This window comes from Lathyrus oleraceus, chromosome 7 (genome assembly GCF_024323335.1).
Source record: "Lathyrus oleraceus cultivar Zhongwan6 chromosome 7, CAAS_Psat_ZW6_1.0, whole genome shotgun sequence".
Lineage (NCBI taxonomy): Eukaryota > Viridiplantae > Streptophyta > Magnoliopsida > Fabales > Fabaceae > Lathyrus > Lathyrus oleraceus.
In genome coordinates, this window is record NC_066585.1 from 32154181 (window position 1) to 32173339 (window position 19159).

The following is a 19159-nucleotide window of genomic DNA, read 5'->3' on the forward strand; positions in this document are numbered from 1 at the left end:
TCACTCATGCATATCATTCAGTTAGCATAACATGAGGCCTTGCAAACGAGAAAAGCCAAAGTCCAATATTGACACTTCCAAAATCCATTTTTTATTGGTGCATCTAAAGTCCAAATCTTATTAGCAAATCACAAAGCCCAAACTTTGCTTGGCAAATCACGAAACTCATCATACATATAGTAATTCTCATTGCATTAGCATTACATCTCTAAAATTGAGTGACATATCCATCAATATGGAATACTATGCCAAAAATATAGATATGTATCATAAGTCATACATCACATATGGCATACATATCAGGTTTCCCTTTGCAACTGATCTATTTCCTCAATAGGATATTTCAGTAAATCCCCAAGAGATAAAACTACAAAAAAAAAAAACATTTTTCTTCCAGTCCATATTGTTGCACCCCAAAATTTACACACTTGATTTTCAACCATCATATGCTTATTGCTTCTCATACGTTGCATTTACATTGGTACTTGTGTGTGGGATCAAGGATTGCTAGAGCTTGTGATCATCAGTTGAAGATGGAAGTTTTCAAGGAAAGTTGTGTGGGACCTCATACTAATGAGTAACTTATTGATGCAATATCATTGGATTTTTGAAATTCCCCGAGAATCTTTGAGGAATCAGGGTGTGACTTCAGTTACTTGGCCCTTACGCCTTTTGATTAGGAATTAGGGTTTTGGCCCCTTTCAAGAATTGAGTTGAATTTTCATCAAGAGTTGGTTTCTTTGATCAATTGATGGCCCAAGGTATCAAGTATGACCATTGTATTCATCACAAGACTTCTCAAAGCATTGCATTGGATGATTGTTGAATTTTGACCTGATCAGTGAAAAAGTCAATTGTTGGTCAAAGGTTGTTTTTGACAAATTTCTTGAGCAACTTAGTTCTTAATGGATTATATGTGTATTAGGGCATCCTCATTTGGATCATGGACCTTTGGTGGGTATTATTTGATGTCTAGTGGTTTATTCTTGATTATTTGATTATTTGAGCAAAAGTCAATTGTTGACCAAGTGGACTTTTGGTCAAAGTTGAAGTCAAAAATCATGTTTCAACATCATATGGCTTTTGGTGAAAAAAATTCAAGGGAAATGTGGTTTTGGAAGCTAACTTGTTCATGAAGTAACTTGATGAAGTGGAAATTTTTCTAAGTCTAAGTTACTTCATAGTGTTGATTTTGTAAAATTCATAACTTCCTCATTTTTTATCGAAAATTTGAAAACTTTATATGCCTGGAAATATGGGAATAAGACCTACAAGTTTTTCATTATAGTCCCATATTCAAAAAATTATTATTTTGAGAATTATGGAGCAAGACGTTATAGGTCACTTTTGAGAATTATGGGTCATTTTCACCGTTCAACCATTTTTGAGGCCACTTTTGGGGAATTTAAATGTTTCAAACCAAATTTCCACAAACATGAAAGTTATAGGTAATCTCAATACCTTACCAAAAAGTACAATAACTTGAGTTAACTCTCAAAATTGAAAACGTTATGGCCATGAGACGAAGGGGTGGTTTTTGTGAATTTACTAAAACCTAGTTTTGCATATACTCCATTTTCTCAAAATGTAGCCATTCTTTTTGACTCAAATCAAGCCCGTAATATATTTGGATCATGAATGAGAGTACCTTGCCTTCTATTTACACCCATACAATCATTTTGGCCATTCTGCATTTAAAACCTCATTTTTGCCAAAATTGCCAACTTTGATGTTTCTCTCTCTACACTCCACTAACTTGTACCATATTTTTCCCATGTACTACTGCACTTATGAAGTATCCAAAACACACAAACCCCCTAGCCAAATGTGAATAAAATGCAGTCTTGCTTAACAAGTTGATTTTTGGTCTTATCTTCCATTTATGCCCTCCAACATCTCTTTGCTTGCAATGACTCTTTTAACCTCTCTCTTTGGGGGCGTATATAAGCAAGACAAGTTGTCCATTTCAAGACACACAAGCTCTCTCTTCCCCTTTCACAAAAAACCACCAAATTTGTCTTATCTTTCTCCCTCTTGAATCAAGCTTTTTCTCCAGAATTCTCAATATCAAAACTCTTTATTTGAGTTGAAGGAAGAAGAGTTTACAAGAGTTTTTGGGTTTCTTTTGATTTTGGAAGCACAAGAGGGCAGTGGACTCTTTCTCCACTTGGTAAGCTTGCAAAACCATAACCATGGAATTTAAAGATTTTGAAATTATTTTATGTGTTCTTGATGTTGTTTAGAATATCTTTCATGTTGAAACTTTCTATTGATTCTTGCTTGATTTTCTGATTTTTGGATTGGAAGTTATTTGATGAAAAGTGTTTTTTAGCCAACTTCTCGCCCAGATTTCTCTCTCATCGTTCATCCTTTTGAAAAATTTCTAAACCAAAGTTGTAGATCTCTCTGAGATCTACAACTTTCGTGTTTACAACTTTTTATTTCGTTAAGAAACGAAGGAGAAAAATGGAAGTGAAGTTGTCTGGTTAGAATTCGTGAAACATGATTTCAAGTGAAAAAGTGATTTTTAGCCAACTTCTCTCCCATATTTCTCTCTCATCTTTCATTCTTTTGAAAAACTTTCATAACCAAAGTTTTAGATCTCTCTGAGATCTACAACTTTGGTGTTTACAACTTTTTATTTCGTTAAGAAATGAAGGAGAAAAATGGATTGGAAGTATACAGCTTGAAAATCGTGTTTCACGATTTTATGAGGAGGTTTTGATTTTGTTTGATTTTGCATGACCATGTGGCGCGTTGTGGTTGGCTCACCTTGTTTTTATCCTCTAGCATCCAATTTTTGGATTTGTTTTGAGTGGCTTGACATGGAATACCATGTGGACATGTTTGACCAACTTTATTTTTAGTCATTTATTTTCTTCTATTTTCTTTTACTTGTTTATTTTATTAAAAATATTTTTAATTCTAAAATAAATATGTGCTGAAAGGTATTTATTTATATTTTTTATTTTTTATTTTTATTTTATTTTTGCATTTATTTTTCTATTTTTGGTATTTTAATTTCTAAAATGTGTTTATTTTGTTATTTCTTTTATATAGCTTATGAACTTAATTATTTATGGCCAATTTATGAATCCTAAAAATCTCAAAAATATATTTTCATATTACTTTTAGCTTTCTGGAATTTTTGATTGTCTTGGACCAAATTTATTTTTAATGTTGCTTTGTTTTAAAAATCGGACAAGATTTAAATGGATTCTTGACGTTTTATGGCTTCTACATGAAGTTTCAATGTAATTCCTTCACTTCCATTGGTCATAAAAATTCACAAAAATATTTTCTAGCTATTGTAAGATGTTAAGTTGATACTTGTTATTTTTGTAGATTTTTTTGCTTCTGTTTTTGTGCCTTGTTCAAATTTATTTTGTTCAAAGGTTGTTTTAGACTACTTTGTGAGCTAGTTTCAACTTTTCTTTTTATTTTGGTGCTGCCTTGACCTTTTGGCTTGAGCAAGGATATGCCTATGACTTGTTAGAGGTTTGAGATCCTGTAAATATTTTGTTTGGATTTTATATCCTATTTTTCTATTTTCTTTGGTTTTTTTTATCATGAGCATCCCTTTTGCCTAGTGTAATTTAACCCAACTTTACTTTGAAGCTTGTGGACATAATTTAAGGCTTAGTTTTGGGTATGTTATGATCATTTGGATTCTTAATTGGTATGTCAAGTTATTTTCAATAGTTGGAAATTTTAAGTTGATCATTTGGCTTTTACCGTAAGCATATAAGTTTGTGTGGTTTGTAAACCCTAGTTTCCTACCCTTTTGATCTTTTGAGCCAACTTTTGCTTTGACCTTGACTCCATTGATGCTTAGAAGAATGATAAGCTCAAGGATAGTCTTATAAAAGACTTGAGAGGCCTTTGACTTCATTTGATCACCTTGATCTTTCTCTTTGGTTGTGTTTCTTTCTTACACTTATTTGTGATTTTTGTGAGATACATGGAATGCATTGATGCGAACCATTAAGGAGATGATTCTCATTTATTTATCTTATTCTCATGAAATATTTAGGGACTTAAGATAAATTTGGTTGATTAATTTAAGATCCCTAACTTGTGTTTGCTATGATTGTCTTTGTTGCTTTATTTTCATTCATATGTGATTAAGGTTAGGAGATTGTTTTGATGCGTTCCTTTGCCAAATACCTTTGATCCATATTGAATGGAATCTTGTATGTTTGGTACTGACTTCTAAAGTAATTTTACCTTTAAGGTATAACTTCTATGATTCTATGGCTTGCATTCAATTACAAGTCCACTTTGATGACTTTTGGGAAGCAACATTTCTCCTCCTCCTAATTTGTTTTCTTTCCTCTTTGATGGTGAGACCTTTAGGGTTGAGGATATATATTTGAAGTATGTTTTCATGAGTATGTGAATATTTCATTACTTTAATCTTTGTCCTTCCTTCTTGCTTACATTACAAGTTTGCTTCCTTTGAGCTTTGTTTGATGTTTTCGCTAGCTAGTTTTGTATCTTGAGGACTATTTCATTTCTTGAATGATGTTCAATGATTGATACTTATTGGTATGTCTTAGCTACCTCCTTATATTGTTTGTTTTGATCCTTTAGTGATCATACCTTCCTTGTTTTACCTTTGATATATGATTCCTTTGTGCGATGATATCTCTCACTTGTGTGAATTGTGTTTGTTTTGTGCTTTAGCCTTAGTGCTTTGATCATTTGGCATCCTTTGTGATATGTTGATGACTTTGGGCTTGTCATTGCCTTGTCACATGGATATTTGATCATACATTAGTTTGTTTTGTTTTGCATAGATTTCTTGAGTATTGCTCCGTGTGCATTACATCTTGTGGCGATCTTATTCATCCTCTCCATGACTTTGTTTTGTTGCTTGATCTTAGTATGCATGTTGATTATCCTTGCTTACTTATTTATTTTTTATTTTCCATGATCCCTTAGGATTTGACTTCATCTTGTGCAAGATAAGTCATTAGACCTTAGGATTTTATCCATGCATGCTAACATTAGGGTTTTGCTTAGTCTCCCTTATCCTTAACTTTAGGGCCACTATTGCATGACAATGTTAGGGCTTTGTGTAGTCTCCCCTTAGCCTTTTCTTCTTTATTTTGCATCATACCTTCTTTTTCTTAATCAAATTCAAAACACTAAGCCATAACGAGTTGGTTCACATGTTACGAGACTTAAGTAATAGGAGGGTAATGAGGCGGTACATTCTGTTTACCATTATTTCTCTTATTCATAGCGTTTTATTGTGGACCAATTCTATAATATTTTTCATAAAAGTGGAGAAGGAAGAATGTCCCTACATTGAGATTAACTCATCACTATCTACAACAAAAATACAAACCAAATAAAACTCTTTTTGGCCTCTTGGCCCTTTTTTTCTTTTGCAAACCTTCTTCTTAACAAAGGATGTGTTATTTCCATTCCGCGCAATGCGACGTGTAAGCCCCTAAAGGTCGGGCGGTAAGTCGTCAAAAAGCTAGAGTGTGAATGTAACATTACCCGCCTAAAAAACACAAAGGTTCACAACCAAGTCGGGCACATTAATAAAAACCTTTTATTTTTTTATTTGTAAATAAATCAACCTTCTATCATGCATTGCATTCCTCCTTAGCTTTTAAGCTTTAGACTTAGACACCCTTAGAACAAACAGACTTGTGTGGATACCGTGGAGTACTACGGACGTAAGGGATGCTAATACCTTCCCCTTGCGTAACTGACTTCCGTACCTAGTTTTCTTTAGGGTTTTCTCGATATTTCTCCCTTTTCCTTTTGAAATAAATAAAATTTCGGTGGCGACTCTATTTCAATCGAGTTAAGTTAATCAATAGCTTACACTCGGAATTTTCCCGCCGCGACAGCTGACGACTCTGCTGGGGACTGAGGAAATTGCGCTAAGCGAGTCAATCCTAGAACTTATTTGTTTTATTTCTTCGGGTGTCTTTCTGTTTATTGCTTTATTTGTTATCATTGTTATATATATGTTTGCATGCATCTGCATCTGGGATACTTGGTTATATACACTGTTGTTTTGCTGCTATTTTCTTGGTGGATGGGTTGATACTATAAGGTAAAAGGCCCAGTACCCAGGCCAGAGATGTCACTTAGGAAACTTAGGAATATAGTGGAGACATGACGGCTATTCTGGTACAGATCTATTTAGTGCGGTCATGTGAGCCATGCACATATGAGGTTTTCAATGTGGGATGTTATCGTTATGCATACTATGCTACTACTATGATAGTACTTTCATACATACCGATGAATTTGTGGACCTTTCTACCTTACCCTGACCAGTTTTTACCCGTGAGTGGGGTGGGAATTTGGAACAGGTACATGTTACAAAATTTTATTACTTGGTTGACGCCGAACTTTTGGTCATATGATATCTGGTTACTTCAAGAGACAGACAACAAAACTTCAGTGTTCATCAACCTTGATCCCACTTGCTTGTGTGACATACGCATACATATCATTCATTTTATTTTTGTATAAAAAATAAGCTAACCGTGCATACGCATATCATTTCCAGGAAAGTCAAAGTTGTTACTTCTTAAGATGTCAAACAACAAAGGTACAGGCACGAGACTTCTCAGAAACAAGACCACCTACACCTTCTCTCCATTTGACTTATCTAGGTTGCAAGGATTAAGTAAGAGAGTGGTTAACAGAAATGTTGAGGCATTCGCAAGTGAGTATGGGAACATCCTACTTTTTCTGCATTCTGGGATTGATGACCAAGTTGTTAACACATTGCTGCAATTCTATGACCCTGAGCTACGGTGCTTCACCTTCCAAGATTACCAGTTAGCTCCAACATTGGAGGAGTAGTCTTATCTTCTCGGAATTCCTATCAAAGAGGAGGTTTCGTTTGTGAGTGTTCTTGAAGAGCCATATTTTCAGCTGATTGCAAATACCCTTTATTTGGGCATAGGAGAAGTTAACGATCATTGGAGTGTGAAGAAGAGTGGTGCATGTGGTCTCCCTTTGAAGTTCTTGGCAGACATAGTTGATTATTATGATGATAATGGAAGTTAGGTGATTTTTAATAGACTGCTAGTTATTATGGTGTATGGAGCTGTATTATTTCCCGATGTGGAGAACTTGATTGGTCTAGCTTCTATTTGCATCTTTATAGGAAGGAACCATGTTCCCACTATTCTCGCTGATGCTTATTATTCTATTCACTCCCAACATGGAAAGAAAGGAGCAGTGATTTTTTGTCTAACTTTGCTTTACAAATGGTTCTTGATTCATCTTCCTGTAAAATGAGCGTTCGTAGAAACACGAGGTACTTTGAAATGGTCCAAAAGGGTGATGGATTTGACTTCTTTTGACATAACATGGGCTAATGTTATGCATATTACTGAGATGATCACTAGCTGTGGGGAGTTCTCCAATGTTCCTCTCATGGGGACGAAAGGGTGTATCAACTATAATCCTGTATTGGCTATCCGTTAGTTGGGATTTGCTTTGAGAGATGAGCCCAAAGCTCGAGAGATAGAAGCTTCAGTTTGCTTTGCTAAAAAGGAGAATCCTGAATTGTTGGAAAGAGTGAAGACATCTTGGAGGAAAATCCATAAGAAGGGTAAGGTGTTCTTTGGACCAAAAGAGAATGTGGCCTTGCATCCATATGTGGCATGGATCAAGAAGAGGGTTGAGGTGCTCAAGTTACCTTTTGAGAGAGAGGAACCATTCTACAAACAACTTTCTCAATTAGATTCTAATGAGCTTGTCATGATACCCATTGAGCATTATCGACAGTTGTAAGTAGAGAATTACAAAACTCAAGCTAAGAAAGATGAGATGGGGATGCAACTCTACCAGGTTGATCAAGAGAGGAGGCAACTGATGTACAAGCTTAAGGAGGCGAAAAGAAGTGTTCCTACAAAGAGGCAAAGGCCAGAAAATTCAAGAGAAGCTGAACACAGAAACGAAGAAATAGAAGACCTAAATAGAGAATTATTCAAAGTGTAACAGAGGAATCTCAAATTGGAAGCGTCCAAAGCAAAGTCAAAAGTTGAGCACAAGAAAGAGTTGAAGATCCTGGAAAAGAAGTTGCAAGATGAACAAAAGGAAGTTGGTAGAGTCAAAGGTGAAAAGAAGAGACTTGAGTTCAATCTCAAGGAACGCCAGAAGTACCTTGACAAAGCTCTTGAAGAGAAGAAGAAGCTTGAAGAAGAAGCTGGAAGAAGAAAAGGAGATCCTAGTGAAGACTGTGATAGGTGCGACCAGTTATGCAGAGAGTTCCAGTACATGGAGGTTATGATGCATCACAAAGACCTTCTCATCAAAAGTTTGATTGAACAACCAGGACGTAAAGAAACAAAGAAGTTATTCGAGGAGTCCAAAGCTTGGAGCCAGAAGCATTTGAAGACTGGACCTCTAGATTATGTAGAGATGTCTGATTAGTTTACTTTTGGTTGTATTTTGATGTTTTGTACTTTGTGACCACCTCTAGACTTGTTGGATCGGGCACCTATCTTTTAGCATTGCCGTCTTTGATCTATGTTTGAACTCAATTATGTTTTTATTCTTATAATTTTAATGAGATGAGCAGTTATTTCAAGCAGTGTTTCCTTTTATCGCCTATGGTATTTTGTTATTATCATCTTAATGAGAGACAAAACTTTGAGTTCTTGGAAGTGATAAAACATAGCATATACATAGCATACACATTGCATGCATAACAGGTTCTTTGTGGCCGGTTTTCTTATCTCTGTTTGGTTTTCTTCTGTAGAGAGATTGCAAATTCCAGTTCTCACCGCTACTTAACTCGTGCCAACGAGCAACGAAAGATGGAACAGATATAAGCAGAGATGGGAGCAATGCAAGAGCGAGTTACTGCGCAAATAAGTCAGTTCATGGAACTAATGAAGAATATGGGAATCAGGCAAGAAGAATTGAGGGTGATTATCCTTAGGCCCTTTGAAGGGAATCCATTTGGTGAAGACGATAATGAGAATAATGGGAATCCTCATCCCCCCCATCCTCCTCCTTCTCATCCACCCACACCTCGACATGATGGGAATCCTCCACCCCCTCCTCCTCCGACACCTCCGCATGTTGGGAATGTTCGTATCAGAAATCCAACTGAGCAAGTGCTGGCTCATCCTAGGAGGACCATGCAAATTCCTGTGCAAGAAGGTGACCAATATGAGGATTACTATTCCAATGCTGAAGAGAATGTTGCTGATGAGAAATTTCGTATGCTGGAAGAAAGGTTACGTGCTATGGAGAACCAAGATGTCATGGGGATGGATTTCAATGACATGGGTCTTGTTCTCGGGCTTAGAATTCCAAACAAATTCAAGGTACCCGAGTTCATCAAGTACAAAGGGAATTCTTGCCCAAAGACTCATGTGCGTGCTTATTTCAGAAAGATGTTTGCATATTCCAATGATGAGAAGATGTTGATGCATTTCTTCCAAGACAGTCTGTCAGGAGGATCTCTTGATTGGTACATGTCTTTGGAGAGGGCTAATATGGGAAACTGGAGAGAGTTTGTGAATACCTTTGTAACACATTACCACTACAACTCTGATATGGCTCCCAATCGCACTAAGTTGCAGAATTTGACACAGGGGGACAGTGAATCCTTTAAGGAATACGCATAGAGATGGCACGAGTTGGCTGCTCGAGTTCAACCTGCACTGGTGGAGCGTGAGCTTGTTGATCTATTTGTGGGAACTCTTCAAGGAGTTTACTATGATCGTTTGGTTGGTTGTACCACTGCTGGTTTCCCAGATTTGGTCACGGTTGGTGAGCGTGTTGAAGTGGGTATCAAGCTTGGTAAGATTCAAGTTCCTAGTTCTGGAAGTTCATCTGATAAGGGTAAGAAGCCTTTCACGGGATTTTCGAAGAAGAAAGAAGATTCTAGTTCTGCTTATGTGGGTAAAGGTAAAGGGAGAGCCTTTTCCGAACAAGTAGTTGATGTCACAATTCCTACTGTTGTGCCTCGTCAGCAAACTCAGCAACCTAGACAATAACAACAGACTGCTCCTCACCAGAGAAATGCTCAACAAAGGACTAGGGGTCCTCCTAGGCAATTCACTCCTCTTCCTATGACCTATTCTCAGTTGTTTAATCATCTTCGCCAGATCAACTTGATTGAATTGAGAAATTGGACAGTGCCAGACCCTCTCTCTGCTAGTCATGATTCAAATGCCAGATGTGTGTTTCACTCTGGAGGTGTTGGGCACGACATTGAGAACTGTTGGGCGTTCAAACACAAAGTGAAAGACCTTATTGATAATGAGACTAATGAGTTTGAGCCTCCTAATGGACCAAATGTAGTGCAAAATCCCATGCCACCTCATGGAGGTGCTGCGGTGAGTGCTATTGAAGTAGATGAAGAGTTAAATCTGATCATGGATGCTAGTCTTGTAACTACCCAGCTACCTTTTGTCAAAGAATATCTTTTAAAGATGGGGGTATTTCCTGGTTGTGCTGCTGATTGTAAAGATTGTTTATATCAGTGTAATGGTTGTGATTGTTTGAAGTCTGAAATTCAGAATCTAATTAACGAGGGATCTGTACAGTTTGACCGTCTGAAAAAGAAAGTTGTAGAGGAAGTTGATGTTATTACTATTCATGTGCCTCCAAAGAAACCCATTGTTCGTATTACTTTACCGGGCCTTGTTCCTTATAGCAGTGATAAAGGTGTTCCATGGAATTATGGGACGAAAGTATATTACCAAGGGCAGAAGGTTGATGTTAAGACTCCTAATTCTGATGTTAATGATGTTGGTGGAACTGGTCGAATTACTAGGAGTGGTCGTGTGCTCTCTCTTGTTCAAAGGACTTCCGAGGTAAATGCTAAGGCTTTGGCTAAGGACAAAGGGAAAAGAGTTGTAGTTGAAGGAACTGATGCCGAGCCAGAACTTTTTGTTCCCGAACCTCCTATGCAGAATACTCAACCTTTCGGTTTGAATTCGGGGATGCCATCTAATGAAGAAGTTGAAGAGATTATGAGATACATCCGAAAAAGTGATTATAGAGTGATTGATCAGTTAAGCAAGACACCGTAAAAAATCTCTATTCTGTCCTTACTACAAGATTCGGAAGCTCATAGAAATGCCTTGATAAAGCTGTTGAACACTTCTTTTGTGCCACAAGAGATATCAGTAAATCAGTTTGAACATGTAGTTGCGAGCATTACTGCAAGCAATGGTTTAGGTTTCACTGATTTTGATTTGCCTCCCGAGGGAAGAAAGCACAACAAAGCTCTTCATATTTGTTTGGAATGTACATGTGTGACTTTGTCTCGTGTGCTGGTTGACACGAATTCGTCTTTGAATGTAATCCCAAAAGTGGCGCTGATAAAATTGAATTATCAAGGGGTGGAGATTCGACCAAGTGACTTGATGGTGAGAGCCTTTGATGGGTCTAGGAGGGTTGTCTTTGGTGAAGTTGACTTACCAATAAAGATAAGGCCTCAAGTGTTTACTGCTAACTTCTTTGTTATGGATATACAGCCGGACTATTGATGTTTGTTAGAACGCCCATGGATACGTGAGGCAGGCACTGTTACTTCCACGCTGCATCAGAAGTTAAAATATCCTATTGGTAGCAAGATCGTCACTGTCTCTGATGAGGAGGATTATGTGATAAGCCATCTTAACTCTTTCTGATATATTGAAGTGGAGAGGGAGATCCACGAGACCCCGTTTCAAGCGTTTGATACCATACATGCTATTTAGATTCCTCATGTTGAGGAGAAGAAGCCAGAAATCTCTATATCATCATGCAAACAAGCCCAAGCTGTTGTGGAATCTGGACACCCTGAAGGTTGGGGTAGAGTGTTGGAACTGCTAACTCAAAAGGACAAGTATGGGTTGGGATTCAAGTTTGATCAAGAATTGAGGAACCAGAAGAATAATGGTACCCCCGAGACTGAGCAGGCCACTGGCCCTATCAAGTTTATTAGTGCTGGGAAGAGAAAGAAGAGGATGCTTGTGCTGTTGAAGACGAAGTGGATAGTGATTATGATCTAGAGACTTGGATTCACCCAACAGTCCCCGGTCAAGAGCTATCTAATTGGACTTCTGAAGAACTTGTCACGATCACCCGCATGGAGGAGTAAATTTCATTTGTTTTTTTTATCATATCATAATTCCTATGTTCTGCCCAAGACATAGTGAAATGTTTGTCGGGCTACCATGTTTGCATTTGCAAATTTCATCATGAATAAAAGGATGCTTTTTGCATTCAAATATTGTGATCCCTGTCTTTCCCTTTATTTTTATGTTTACAAAGATAAAAATAACAAAAAAATATTTTGGCAATGTGTTTGTTTTTCTCTTTGTTTTGTGATTTCTTTTCTCGAAAATAAAACCTGTCACTATTGCAGATCCAACCCTACTTTTATACTGGATCCACTGGAAGATGATTATATGGCTTTCTGTGATTTTGATCATCAGATTTACCAAGCCGAAGATGAAGGCGAGGAAAATTATGAACTCTCTGAGGAATTAGCCAGACTACTGAGACAAGAAGAAAGGGTCCTCCAACCACATGAGGAATCTCTGGAAACTGTGTATCTGGGTACTGAAACCGAACCGAAGGAGGTCAAGATAGCGTCTTCCTTGAAGGAAGGTGTGAACGCAAGGTTGATTGAGATGTTGCAAGAGTATGTTAACATTTTAGCTTGGTCCTATGAGGACATGCCTGGGCTCGATACAGACGTTGTTGTGCACCACTTGCCGCTCAAAGAAGAGTGTCCTCCTGTTAAACAAAAAATCAGACGGACACATCCTGACATGTCAAAGAATATCAGAGAAGAAGTAAAGAAATAGTTCGAAGCTGGGTTTTTGTCAGTTATCATGTATCCACCATGGGTCGCCAACATCGTACCAGTGCCGAAGAAAGACGAGAAAGTGCGGATGTGAGTGGATTATATGGATTTGAATAGGGAAAGCCCTAAGGACGATTTTCCACTACCCCATATTGATGTTCTTGTTGACAATACAGCTCATGCAAAAGTTTTCTCATTTATGGATGGGTTTTCTGGGTACAATCAGATAAAGATGGCACCTGAAGATATGGCCAAGACTACCTTCATCACCCCGTGGGGGACTTTCTGTTATAAGGTGATGCCATTTGGATTGAAAAACGCAGGGGCAACATATCAACGTGCGATGGTCACTCTCTTTCATGACATGATGCATAAAGAGATTGAGGTTTATGTTGACGATATGATTGCCAAATCCCAGACTGAGGAAGAACATCTGATCCATCTGCATAAATTGTTTGAAAGATTGCGCAAGTTTAAACTGAGGTTGAATCCCAACAAGTGTACTTTCGGGGTAAGATCTAGAAAGCTACTAGGCTTCATTGTTAGTGAAAAGGGAATTGAGGTTGACCCTGCGAAGGTTAAAGCAATTCAAGAGATGCCTGAACTAAGAACTAAGAAAGAAGTTCGAGGGTTCTTGGGGAGACTGAATTATATTGCACGGTTCATTTCTCACCTCACAGCTACTTGTGAACCCATTTTTAAACTGTTGCGAAAGAATCAAGAAGTTGTTTGGAATGATGATTGTCAAGAGGCCTTCGACAAAATAAAAGAGTATTTGCAAGAGCCTTCAGTTCTTATGCCCCCTGTTGAGGGAAAACCATTTATCATGTATCTTACCGTCCTCGATGAGTCGATGGGGTGCGTATTGGGCCAACATGACGAGTCTGGCCGAAAAGAGCATGTTATATATTACCTAAGCAAAAAGTTTGCCAGTTGTGAAATCAAATATTCACTTCTTGAGAAAACTTGTTGTGCTTTAGCGTGGGCTGCTCGCCGACTGAGGCAGTACATGTTGACCCATACAACCTTATTGATCTCAAAAATGGACCCAATAAAGTATATCTTTGAAAAACCTGCTCTTACTGGAAGGATTCCTAGGTGGCAAATGATTTTAACTGAGTATGACATTCAGTACACTATGCAAAAGGCAATTAAAGGTAGTGTTGTTGCTGACTATCTGGCCCACCAGCCCATGGAAGATGATTATCAACTGATGAAGTTTAATTTCCCTGATGAGGACATTTTGTTTATCCAAGATCATGTGATTCCTAGGCCAGATGAGGGATTCGAGCCAGGATCGCGATGGACGCTTGTGTTCGATGGTGCCTCTAATGCTCTTGGGAATGGTGTGGGATGTGTCATTACTTCTCCAACAGGCTTCCATGTTCCTTTCACAACCAGAATATGTTTTGAATGTACCAACAATATGGATGAGTATGAAGCTTGCATTTATGGTATTGAAGCTGTGATTGACATGAGAATCAAGATCCTCGAGATGTATGGGGACTCAACTTTGGTCATTAATCAAGTTAATGGCAATTGGGAAACTTGAAATGAGAATTTGATCCCTTACAAGGAGCACGTCTTGAAATTGATTCCTTATTTTGATTAAATCACTTTTGAGCACATCCCAAGAGAAGAAAAACATTTGGCAGATGCTCTGGCCACTTTATCGTCAATGTTCAAAGTTAAGTGGGCAAATGAGGCTCCTTCTATCAGAATTATGAGGCTAGACGAGCCAGCATTCTGTTATGCCACTGAGGAGGAAGCGCAAGATGAAAATCCTTGGTTTTATGACATCAAAAGATATCTCGAAAGTCAAGAATATCCAGAAGATGTTTCAATCACTAATAAGAAGACCTTGAGGAAACTTGCTGCCAAGTTTTTCCTGAATTGCGATGTTCTTTACAAGAGAAATCATGATTCTGTGTTGCTCAGATGTGTGAATAGACACGAAGCAGCCAGAATTATAGAAGAGATGCATGAGGGTTCCTTTGGAACACATTCTAGTGGACACACCATGGCCAAAAAGATTTTGAGATCAGGATATTACTTGTCCACTATGGAGGTTGATTGTTTTAATCATGCAAGAATTTGTTACAAGTGTCAAATCTATGCTGACAAGTTGCATGTACTTCCCTCTCCTTTGAAAATTTTGACCGTAATGTGGCCCTTTGCAATGTGGGACATTGATATGATTGGAAGGATCGAGCCAAATGCTTTCAATGGTCATTGTTTTATCTTGGTTGCTATCGATTACTTCATTAAGTGGGTCGAAGCTGCATCTTTTGTAAATGTCACCAGACAAGTGGTCGCACGTTTCATTAAGCATAATATCATATGTCGGTACGGGATTCCCGAAAAGATTATTACTGACAATGGGTCTAACCTCTATAACAAAATGATGAAGGAATTGTGCAAAAGTTTCAAAATCAAACATCATAATTCTTCTCCGTATCGACCGAAGATGAATGGTGATGTCGAAGCGACCAATAAGAATATTAAGAAGATTGTGCAGAAAATGGTGGTGACTTACATAGACTGGCATGAGATGTTTCCCTTTGCATTACATGGCTATCGTACTTCAGTGCGCACTTCGACTGGGGAAACCCCTTTCTCCTTAGTCTGTGGTATGGAGACAGTTGTACCTGTTGAAGTTGAGATTTGTAGGTGTTTAATTGGCTGCATTGTATGGTAAAACACAAATGTCTTGACTGATGTCATGACATGTATATGTAACTACATTGTAGTTACTGCAGGACTAGCTAACACAGGATTATTGAATGCTGTGACATTCATACCTGTCAACAGATACTAAGGAACAGAAGCTCTGTTAGAACTTAGTATTCACTTGCAGTCTGGTTATCAAGGAAGAACCAGACCTGGCATAAGGCCTACTGATTGAATGTCAAACTGGATGTTGTGACATTCATCATTGACAGCAGCTACTGAAGATTGGGCAGAGTGGTGTTCTGCTATACTTCAGCATATTAGTTAGTTTGTTCTTCAAGAGAATTACAGAACTAACCTAAGGCCAACTGTGTAAATGTTAAGTTGGACACTTTGACATTTACTAATGTAAGCTGGTACTGTAGTATGGTCATATTGATCATGTACAGGTCAGCAGATTTGTACAGTCTGTTTTCTGGGAAAACAGACTCAGCATATGGACCTTGATGTCAAGCTGAATGTCGTGACATTCATGCCTGACAGCATATGCTAAATTGTAGGTTGTTCAGTTTTCTGTTACAGCTTTCTCAGGCTATTCTTTAGGAAGTCAACAGCTTAGAGAAAATCCAGGAAATCAACAACCAAGCTACATTCAATGAACCTAACAAATAGCCTATTTGTTAGCAACCTAAATATTGAATTTGAGGGAACGTATGTGACCTAAAATTCAGGAAAATACAGGTGCAAAAGCCCAGGTGCTGCAATATAAAAAGGAAGGCATTCCTCCATTCAGTTTCAGGGATTTTGAGGCGTGAAGATTTAGTGTGTCCATCTTACTTCACTGCTGTATTTTTGTGAGTCTAGAATTAGACGTATCTTGTAAGCCAAGTCATTATCAAATAGATGATTGCTTTGGCATAGGGTGTTCATTGAGTTGTAAGTGTTGTGTCACTCAAAGCTTTTAAGCGTGAGTGCTGTGTATCTTGGTTTAAGCTGTGAAGCATAACCAAGAGTTGTTTTTGAAGTGTGACTTCAAAGTGTTTTTAATATCACTGAGGTGATTGAGGGGGAGTGAGTAGGAACTCTGATCTTAGATTAAGATTGAAATTGCATTGGGTAGGGATTAAGTGATAAGTTGTAAACGGGTGAGTTTAGCTTTGAATTGATACTACTAATAGTGGATTTCCTCCCTGGCTTGGTAGCCCCCAGATGTAGGTCATGTTGGACTGAACTGGGTGAACAATTACTTGTGTTATTTACTGCACTTACAATTAAGTTCTGCATAATCCCTGTCTGTGCAGAATTGGATGTCATAACAACCAGTGTGACATCCAAAGTCTGATAACTAGAATTGCAATTGGCATCAGAGCAGGCACCCTGCCTGTGAAGTTCTGGGTGAGATCTAGGGAAGTTACTTTCTAGTACCATGGACAAGGATTTAGGACACTCAAATAGACCACCCATGTTGGATGGCTCTAATTATGATGACTGGAAGCCTCGTATGATAGCCTTCTTAAGGTCTCTAGACAGCAAAGTCTGGAGAGCTGTCAACAAAGGATGGGAACATCCAATGAGGACAGGTGAAGATGGAGTCAGTGTGCAGATTCCTGAAGAAGATTGGGACAAGGAACAAGAGGCATTAGCTCTTGGAAATTCCAAAGCCTTGAATGCACTGTTCAATGGAATCACTAAGAACATCTTCAGGCTGGTGCACCATTGTGAACTAGCTAAGGAAGTTTGGGATACCCTCAAGGTAACTCATGAAGGTACTTCCAAGGTGAAGATGTCAAAACTTCAGATGTTGACAACCAAGTTTGAAAATCTGAGGATGAAAGAGGATGAGACTATTCATGACTTTCACATGAATATTCTTGAAATTGCAAACACCTCTGGTGGACTAGGTGAGAAAATGACTGAAGAGAAACTCGTAAGAAAGATTCTCAGGTCCTTGCCTAAGAGGTTTGCTATGAAGGTCACTGCCATAGAGGAGGCTCAGGACATCAGCAATATGAAGGTAGATGAGCTCATTGGTTCTCTCCAAACCTTTGAAATGGGCTTAGGTGAGTATGCTGAGAAGAAGAAAAGCATAGTCCTTATAGGAGAAGGATATACTGGAGGTGATGAAAGTATATCAGAAGCCTTAGCCATGCTTGGGAGACAGTTCAACAAGCTCATAAAGAAAGTTGATCAACAGGGTAAATCTAATGTTAAGAACATCCCATCTGACATAAAGAAACGATCAACTCATAAAGAAAAGGCCAACCAAGGCAAGGGAATCCAGTGCCATGGATGTGAAGGATGTGGTCATAGTAAGGCTGACTGCCCTACCCTTCTCATGAGGCAAAGGAAAGGGTTATCTGTCACCTGGTCAGAAGAAGGCTCTGAGAGTGAATCTGAAGGAGAATCGGCCAAACAAGTCAATGCTCTGACTAGTGTTTGTGCCTCAGAGGATAACTCAAGTGGAGATGAACTCACATTGGATGAGCTTGCTGTTTCATATAAAGAATTATGTGTTAAAAGTGCAGAAGTTTGCATCCAAGGAGAAAAGCATAAGAAACTCATCAAAGAACTAGAAGCTGAGAAACTAGAGCAGCTGAAAGTCATAGAGGGTCTGAAGAGTGAGATTTCGTTGCTAATCTCTAAGCTAGACCAAATGACCAAATCCATCAAAATGTTGAATAAGGGATCTGACATCTTGGAAGAAATCCTGAAGACAGGACAGAAGTCTGGAAACACATCTGGTCTAGGCTTTGGGAAAAGATCCTCAACTGAACGCAAACGCCCAAAGGCTAAAGTTCAGAAGTCCAAAGGGATGTCTCATTCAAAGTCACAACATCGAGGAACCAGAATGAACAACCATCAGAAGAAGAAATTCAAGAGATGGAAATGTCATTACTGTGGTAGATTCGGTCACATAAAACCATTCTGCTACAGGCTGCATGGTTACCCAAACCAGACCCCTCAAGGTAGGCCCAAGAAAAAGGTGTCTACTCATAATGCTCCCATTAAGAAACCAACATGGGCGGCTAAGCAGACACCTCAGGTCAATCCTAAGCAGCTGGCATCTAAGATGCACGTCTCTCCTGAGAATCAACAGTGTGTTGCTAACCTTGCTCACACTTCTTCAAGAGGACATATCAAACAAGATTGGTACCTTGATAGTGGCTGCTCAAGGCATATGACTGGGATGAACTACCTAGTGGTGAATCTACATCCCTCTCACACCAAGTCTGTGACATTAGGTGATGGAACTAAAAGAGAAGTCATGGGTGTTGGGAAGCTGGACTGTCCAGAAGCTCCAAAATTGAGTGATGTATTGTTAGTAAAAGGACTAACTGTGAACCTCATAAGCATAAGTCAGCTGTGTGATCAAGGTTTTCATGTTCAGTTTACGAAGGAGCAGTGCATTGTGACAAATGGTGACAATCAGGAAGTTATGAGAGGAACCAGGTCCAAAGACAACTGCTATCTGTGGGAACCTGACCTCTCTAACTTTTCCACAACTTGCTCCTCAGCCAAGGAAGAACAGGAGGTGAAGCTGTGGCATAGAAGACTTGGCCATCTCCACTTACGTGGAATGAAGAAGATCATATCCAAGGAAGCAGTCAGAGGAATGCCAAAGCTTCTGATTGATGAAGGAAGAGTCTGTGGAGAATGCCAAGTGGGCAAGCAAACCAAGATGTC

At 38.7% G+C, this 19159-nt stretch overlaps 1 protein-coding gene across 1 annotated transcript; it reads left to right on the top strand.

The window, feature by feature from the left end:
• The first annotated feature begins 13847 nt into the window (after window positions 1-13847).
• LOC127101857 (uncharacterized) lies at window positions 13848-14357 on the top strand. Its single transcript, XM_051039292.1, has one exon. It carries the CDS (start codon window positions 13848-13850, stop codon window positions 14355-14357), a length of 510 nt encoding a protein of 169 aa, XP_050895249.1.
• Window positions 14358-19159: the final 4802 nt, after the last annotated feature.

What these genes read in the sequence shown, in the direction of transcription:
- LOC127101857 (XM_051039292.1), top strand. Translation starts at nt 13,848, where the DNA reads ATGGACCCAATAAAGTATATCTTTGAAAAACCTGCTCTTACTGGAAGG.